The 8,638-nt window shown below is 39.4% G+C and overlaps 1 protein-coding gene and 1 pseudogene across 1 annotated transcript; both read left to right on the top strand.

The window, feature by feature from the left end:
• The first annotated feature begins 2,051 nt into the window (after nt 1–2,051).
• Nucleotides 2,052–2,914, top strand: LOC138079781 (GTPase IMAP family member 7-like; annotated as a pseudogene).
• A 124-nt stretch (nt 2,915–3,038) lies between these two features.
• On the top strand, nt 3,039–5,629 carry LOC138079780 (GTPase IMAP family member 7-like). The gene is made up of 2 exons (XM_068972458.1): nt 3,039–3,045; nt 4,740–5,629. Exons 1-2 carry the CDS (start codon nt 3,039–3,041, stop codon nt 5,627–5,629), a joined length of 897 nt encoding a protein of 298 aa, XP_068828559.1.
• Nucleotides 5,630–8,638: the final 3,009 nt, after the last annotated feature.

The raw sequence follows: 8,638 nt of genomic DNA, 5'->3' as shown, positions 1-8,638 counted from the left end.
TTCTAACACCGCACACAAAAATAAACTCAAAATGGATTAAAGATCTAAATGTAAGACCAGAAACTATAAAACTCCTAGAGGAGAATATAGGCAAAACACTCTCAGACATAAATCACAGCAGGATCCTCTATGATCCACCTCCCAGAATTCTGGAAATAAAAGCAAAAATAAACAAATGGGATCTAATTAAAATTAAAAGCTTCTGCACAACAAAGGAAAATATAAGCAAGGTGAAAAGACAGCCTTCTGAATGGGAGAAAATAATAGCAAATGAAGCAACTGACAAACAACTAATCTCAAAAATATACAAGCAACTTATGCAGCTCAATTCCAGAAAAATAAACGACCCAATCAAAAAATGGGCCAAAGAACTAAATAGACATTTCTCCAAAGAAGACATACGGATGGCTAACAAACACATGAAAAAATGCTCAACATCACTCATTATCAGAGAAATGCAAATCAAAACCACAATGAGGTACCACTTCACACCAGTCAGAATGGCTGCGATCCAAAAATCTGCAAGCAATAAATGCTGGAGAGGGTGTGGAGAAAAGGGAACCCTCCTACACTGTTGGTGGGAATGCAAACTAGTACAGCCACTATGGAGAACAGTGTGGAGATTCCTTAAAAAATTGCAAATAGAACTACCTTATGACCCAGCAATCCCACTGCTGGGTATACACACCGAGGAAACCAGAATTGAAAGAGACACATGTACCCCAATGTTCATCGCAGCACTGTTTATAATAGCCAGGACATGGAAACAACCTAGATGTCCATCAGCAGATGAATGGATAAGAAAGCTTTGGTACATGTACACAATGGAGTATTACTCAGCTGTTAAAAAGAATTCATTTGAATCAGTTCTGATGAGATGGATGAAACTGGAGCCGATTATACAGAGTGAAGTAAGCCAGAAAGAAAAACACCAATACAGTATACTAACACATATATATGGAATTTAGAAAGATGGCAATGACGACCCTGTATGCAAGACAGGAAAAAAGACACGGCTGTGTATAACGGACTTTTGGACTCAGAGGGAGAGGGAGAGGGCGGGATGGTTTGGGAGAATGGCATTCTATCATGTATACTATCATGTAAGAATTGAATCGCCAGTCTATGTCTGACGCAGGATACAGCATGCTTGGGGCTGGTGCATGGGGATCACCCACAGAGATGTTATGGGGAGGGAGGTGGGAGGGGGTTTCATGTTTGGGAACACATGTAAGAATTAAAGATTTTAAAATTTAATAAAAAAAAATAAAAATAAAATTTAGACCTTATTGGATCTATTTTTTCAACTGATGAAGGATTATTGTTTAAAATACCAAGCCAGATGGCCATCAATCCCACTTCAAACACTTTTTATTGCTATATATCATAAGCAATCAATTATTGTTTGCAAACACTAGTGTATTTTTTAGAACAAGAATATCAAATTTATCTTCCTTTCTCTGTGAAGTATGAGAAATTAGGATTACTTTAGCTCTGTGTGGCATACACAAACTTCAGGACAATTTTCACACATCTCACCAAATGGTAGTTTTTCTTTGTGTTGAGAGTCACTGTAGGGGACTGTTGAACTCTCTCCTCCATCCACACTTTCTTTCCCTTGGTGTCCAGATTGTTAGTGCTTTTAATAAACAACTTTTCATAGAATAGGAGGTTAACTGCTTCACCAGGATTCCTTGAGCAAAATGGAACCTGCTCTGCAACAAAATGTATAGGATTTTGTTACTTGAAAATGAAAATAGTTAAAAAGAAAAAAAAACAAATATTTTAAAATGAAAAGCACTGCTTTCATCACAGCAACACAAGAACAGGATGCAATGGGAACTAGAATGATAAGTAGAAGTTATCAGGGAGGGAATCCTACTAGAAATACAACTTCACCCAGCTTAGAAAGCTTGGAATGAGGTATATATTCAGGACAATAACAAATAAGGAAGGGTTGGGAATGATTTCAACTTTAACTAAATACATATTTTTCTTTTCTTTGTAAACCATAGTTGGCTTGCCTACACGCCACAGCCTCTGATGTGAGCATGGCTGGTGCCAAGGACAATGCCCTGAGGATCATGCTGGTTGGGAGGAAGGAAAGTGGAAAAAGTGTGACTGCAAACACCATCCTTGGGGAACAAGCATTCGACTCTAAGATTCCTGCCCAATTTATTACCAAAAGTTGTCAGGAAGCATCCCAGAAATGGAAGGGGAGAGACCTTCTCATTATTGATACCCCAGGGCTCTTCTACACAAAGGAGAGCCAGAAAGCTATCTTAAATGAAATTAAAGAATATCTCTTTACCTCCCACCACGGACTCCACGCCATCATTTTGGTCATACAGCTGGGCTGCTACACACAGGAAGAGCAGCAAACCGTGGCATTGATCAAGAATCTGTTTGGGGAAGCAGCCATGAAGTACATGATCATCTTGTTCACTCACAAAGAGGACAAGAGCCTGAGGGACTATGTGAGGGAGCTGAAAAAGCTACAAAGCCTCATCAAGGAGTGTGGAGACCGATACTGTGTCTTCAGTAACAGGACAGACCAGGCTGAGAAGGAAGCTCAGGTGCAGGAGCTGGTGGAGCTGATAGACAAGATGGTACAGGACAACCAAGGAGCTTACTTTACCAACCCTGCACACAAGGGCACGGAGGTAAGAAAGAGAAAGGAGGAAGTCTTGAAGAAAATCTACCCTGATCACTTAGAAATACAGATTCTAAGAGTGGAAGAGGAGTGTGCTCAGGAATGCAAGAACAGTATGTGGGAAAAAGTGAGAAAAATTTAATTACTAAAGATGGACTACGAAGAAAAACTAAGAAATGTTAGGGAGGAGGTCCAAATAATGTCTTCAGTCATATATTTGAGGAAGTTATGAAGTTGCATTTAAAAACATTTCATTTCTAGCAGTATATAGTTTAATTTTTTAACAAAAATTTGATGCATTTGGCACATTTCTTGGGTTGATGTGAGGAATGAACCCAATTTTATACTTTTTAAAATATTCAAACCGATTCTTCACTGGTGTGGAATGTTGGGTTTGTTATACATTAAATTTCCCTAAACTAACAAGTGTTTGTCTAGATTTCCTATGTTTTCCTTTGGTCTGTCTATTTGTGTGCCAATACTCTAAGGGGTTTTCCATATTATTTATATTCTGACCTCCTCTTTTGTTCTATTTCTAATTCTCAATACTGTAATTACATTCCTATAACAAATATATTTTCTTTGTATTGACAGATTTCTCAAATATCATGTGAAAGTTAGGTGGAGATGGTTTTAGTTTTAGAGACAAAGTATTTCCCCATTAAGTAAGTTTCTGCCTCTCAAGAGGAGTAGAGAGATAAGAAAGTTATGTGTCAATTCATATTTTATAGAACATTTTTTTTTTTACAGTGAATGGCTATTGATGGGTTGTATTAATGATTTTCCTCTCATTGACCCTCCCCGCCACTCTAGTTTTCTAGAGTAAATCCCGCTTGGTCAGAATTGAACCCTTTTTCAAATGTTGTCTGATTCTATTTTTGCTAATGTTTTATTAGGATTTTCTGTTGGTATTCATAGAGCTTCCCAGGTAGCACAGTGGTAAAGAATCTGCCTGCCAATGCAGGAGATGCAAGAGACTCCATTTTGGTCCCTGGGTGGGGAAGATCTCCAACTGAATTTTGGAGTAGGAAATAGCAACCTGCTCCAGTATTTTTGTCCGGAGAATTCCATGAGCTAGGTGCCTGGTGGGCTACAGTCCATGAGGTAGCAAATCATCAGATACAACTAGGCAACTGAGTATAATAACAACATTGGTATTCATAAATGAGATTCATAAGTAGTTTTCTTTTCTGGTACAATCTTTGTCAGCTTGGCAGCTCACAGTTACGTTTACTTCTTAGAAAGGATTTGAAGGTTTACCTTTTCCCCTTATATTCTGAAATAATTTAAGTAAAATTGGGATTCTCTGGTCACCGAGAGTTTAATAGAATTCTCCTGTGAAACTGTCTGGGACTTACCCTATTTGGTGGGGAGCCCTTCCACTACTTTCTCTATAATTTCTTCCATTACCCGTGGTTTCCTTCAATTTTATGCTTTTAATGAGGTCAATATTAATAAGCTTTTCCTTTGTGTTGGAGTCCCCATAGGGGACTGCTGTGCTCTCTCTTCCATCCACCCTTTCTTTCCATTTGTGTCCAGATTGTTAGAACTTTTTAATGAACAGTCTTTCTCATAGGATAAGATGCTAACTTCTTCCACCAGGATTCCTCAGATTTGGTATCGTAAACAAAATCAGACTTCCTCCAGATCAACATGTATAGTATTTTGTTGTTGTTTAGTTGCTACATCATGTCTGATTCTTTGCAACACCATGGACTGCAGCCCACCAGGCTCCTGTGTCCCTGGGATTTTCCAGGCAAGGATACTGGAGTGGGTTGCCATTTCCATCTCCATTTTAGACATAAAGACAGTGAGGAAAAAAACAAGATAAAAGCAGATTTTAAAATGGAAATCACTGCTTTTATCACAGCAACACAAGAAAGCGATGCAATGGGAACTAGAATAATATGTAGAAGATATTTGGGAGGGAATTCTACAAGAAATACAGCTTTGCCCGGTTTAGAAAACTTGGAATGATTTATAGGTTCAGGAGAGTAAGAAAGGGTTGGGAATGGTTTCAACTTTATCTAAATATATATTTTTTCTTTTCCTGGAAAACCATAGCTGACTTGCCCACACTGTACAGCTAATGTCCAGTACAAAACTCTGAGGATCGTGCTGGTTGGAAAGACCGGAAGTGGGAAAAGTGCGACTGCAAACACCATCCTCGGGGAAAAGGTATTCGAGTCTAAGATTGCTGCCGAAGCTGTTACTAAAGATTGTCAGAAAGCATCCCGGAAATGGAAGGGGAGAGAACTAATTGTTGTTGACACCCCAGGGCTCTTCGACACCAAGAAGAGCCTGAACACGACCTGCAGGGAAATCTGCCGATGTGTCCTCGCCTCCTGTCCCGGGCCTCATGCCATCGTCTTGGTCCTGAGGCTGGGCCGCTACACACAGGAAGAGCAGCAAACCGTGGAGTTGGTCAAGGCTTTGTTTGGGGAAGCAGCCCTGAAGTATATGATCATCTTATTCACTCGCAAAGAGGAGCTGGAGGAGCAGAGCCTGAGCGACTTTTTGGAAAATGCGGATGTAAACCTACGAAGCCTCATCAAGGATTGTGGAGAGCGCTGCTGTGCCATCAGTAACAGCAAAAACACAGACCAGGCTGAGAACGAAGCTCAGGTGCAGGAGCTGGTGGAGCTGATAGAGAACATGGTGCAGAACAACCAAGGGGCTTACTTTTCTGATGCCATATACAAGAACACAGTGGAAAGACTGAGGAGGCGGGAAGAAGTCTTGAAGGAAATCTATCATGATCAATTAGAAACAGATATCCAAAAAGAAGAAATGAAGTGTGCTCAGGCATGCCAAAATAGGATGCAGGAAAAAGAGAGAAAAATTACGTTACTAAAGATGGAATATGAAGAAAAAGTAAGACATGCTAGGGAGGAGGCCCGAAACAGTATCTTCAGAGATAAACAAGATGGAAATATGAATTTCCCTTCAAGAATAAGTAATTGGTTTAAGAAGTAACTATTTTCTCACAGTTTACTATGGTTAGCAAAGCATCTTTCCAGCTCACTCCCTACCCTCTCCACGTCTGCCTCCCCACCAACAGACATCAGCTAATTTAAGAAATTACAAAATTGCCAAATTTGAGTGCTAGCTCATTACACATGGTAAAGACTTAAATGAAAGGAATTTGAAGGCTGAAATGCATCCTGCATTGAGCCTTACCACTACCTGTGAAACACAGTACACAGGCCCCTTGTGAACATTGTGTGACTGTCAGCAAAACTTCCGGTCCCCTCAGCAACATTGTTCTCTGGTTCATGAGAGATGAGATAATAAATATTTGTTTTTTTTAGCCGCTAAACTTTGGGGTAATTTGTTACACAGCAGTAGATAACTAGTACAAGATGTATGTTAATACATATATATATATAAATATTTCTTGAAATACTGGCCACTTGCTGCTGGGGAAGGGAACTTCAGTTTCTAGGAATCAGGGGTGGACGGAAACTTACTTTTTACTATAAGCTCTTTGATCTATTTAAGCATATTGTTTATTCAACAAATGAACAAAGATAATAAAATTTATTACAAATAATAAAATTTGTAATATTCTCCAACAAACAATAATTCCAAAGGACCATTTCAAAAACAATTGTCTTATTTGTCTCCACTTTCCTTTTCTAGGTGCTGGCTTAAAGTTCTTCTGCCTATAAATTCAGATAGCTCTGTGCCAGAATGTTCCATTTCCCCCTGAAGATCCACTGTCTTCCATTTTTGGTTCTTTGGCCCTGCCAGGGACCACATCCTGGGGTACAATGTTCTCTGACTCTCTCTTAGACACTACCAGTGAGAAGGCCAACAAAGGATCTGTGGGAGCCAGAGAATTAGATGAGGACATTTGTCTCCTGGATCCCTCTCTGCCCAGTCCTATCTATCCAGATGTCACCTCCAACCAAAGGTCCAGCCACAGGCACTGGGGACTCTCAGAGCTGACCAGTAGAATACACCTATATAGGAATCCTGTCATACTTGTAGTGTGGCTAAAACAAAACTTTTGACTGTTTCCAGAGATCACAGCTTGACCCGAGAGTGAATTTTAATTTTCAAAAATGCCCAATCTGGTGATTAGGGTAAATGGTAAAGTTGTAAGAGGTAGTCATAAAATAAAGAGACTAATTCTCTTTTAGGATCCTTAAGTCTAAAGTCAATGCTTCTGGAAAGGTTTCAGTTGAGTTGTGAAATGTGGAAACAGGGTTAGAATATGTGACTTAGCCCAAAGGGGGGTGAATTTGAGTGATGGCAATAATTTGACAATACAAAACAAAGCTTTGTTAAAATAAAGTAATTGTTGAGAATTTATGCCTAGTTTCTTGTATGTTTCTTTTTTAAATATTTTTTTTAATGTGGACAATTTTTAAAGTCTTTATTAAATTTGTTACTGTATTGCTTCTGTTTTATGTTTTGCCTTTTGGCCAGGAGGTATGTGGAGCCTTAGCTCCCCAATCAGAGAGCAAACCCACATCCCCTGCATTAGAAGGCAAAGTCCTAACCACTGGACCACCAGGAAAGTACCTCTGGTATGTTTCTTAACACAGTGGTCTAGGTCTGCATAGATTTCTAGAAAAATATAAAGGGGTCAGATATTTAAAGGATAAAATTTGGGAAATAATGAGAAAGTATTTTTTCTTATGGGATTAATAATGCCATTGGTTTCCTTGTTACCTAAAATTGTATAGTTTATTTTTTTTATTATCTACTATCTGTATTTTCTTATTGACATAAATTTATTCATAAAATTCTTTAAAAAAATTTAAATCTCCTTTGAATATATAGTTATAATCCTTTTATAATGTTTAGTATTTTCATTATATTCACTCTCTTTTTATTTCAATTGAATCATAATGATTCATTCCAAAGAATCAGCTTTAGTTTTTAAATTTTGATATGCTTATTTGTGCTGTCTTATAGTTCATTAATTTCTGTTCCTTTATTATTTCATTTTTTTTTGAATTCTTTGGTTTTATTCAGCTCTTCTTTTTTAAATTGGCTTCTTATATTCGAGTATACATATTTAAGATTATTAAGTTCCCTCTAAATACTGCTGTAGCTTAATCCAAAAGTTTTATTTTGTTGTTATTCAGTTCTCCATGTAGTTTCATTCATTAAGGGAATTACAAACTGCTCTGATTTCTAATAAAACATGCACTCCCTCTACTCCATTTTCACTTATATCTTTGAAATTTCAGTGAGAATGTATCAGTGAGCAGGAGATATAAAGGTAGTTTAAGGACATACACAGGGGATGAAGGCGGCAGGCAGAGAGTGGGGTGGGAGCCCTGGTTTATCCACACACGGCACTGACTTGAACTTCACACCTGTTCTAACTGGGTGGTCTTCCTTCAGCCTTCCCTGCAGGACCAGGGCAGGGTGATGTGCAGAGAAGCAGAAAAGAGGGGTGGGGTGGGATTCAAGTCTGAGATTCTCAGAACCCCCAGCAGGGCCCTACTCCCTGAAGAACTATCAGCTGCCTTTTCACCTGGCCAGTCCCTGTAACACAGGCCGGCTTCCTGCTGCTCTCCTCCCCTAGCCCCTGACTTCTGTTTCATGCATTCTGGGTCCCACACAAATCACTGCTTTGTTTTACCCTCTATGTCCTGTGCTGAGACTCTACCCTCGACTAGGCTGAGATCTCCTCTTATAAACACCAGTGCCCAGAGCTGACCACATAGAAGGTGTGCAGTGAATACTGGTGTGAAGGAATGTGATAAAATGGAACAAAATGGAAAGAGGAGGGAAGGGTGGAATGGACAGAGCCTGTCCAGTCCATGAGCAGAGGCAGGACTTTCCATCGACTCCTGCAGGGAACCCCTTGCTCATGAAGACTCTGGTGTGGACACCATGCCCTCCGTGTCCCTTATGAGATATAAACTTGCTGACAAAGAATAGCCACGGGCAAAAAAATGTGTGAAATGTTCGTCTTGTGTGTGGATCCTGTTCTTTGGGCTGCCCCCACTGCACCCACACCCC

The sequence above is a fragment of the Capricornis sumatraensis genome, chromosome 5, assembly GCF_032405125.1.
Source record: "Capricornis sumatraensis isolate serow.1 chromosome 5, serow.2, whole genome shotgun sequence".
NCBI lineage: Eukaryota > Metazoa > Chordata > Mammalia > Artiodactyla > Bovidae > Capricornis > Capricornis sumatraensis.
This window is presented reverse-complemented; position numbering and strand designations above follow the sequence as displayed.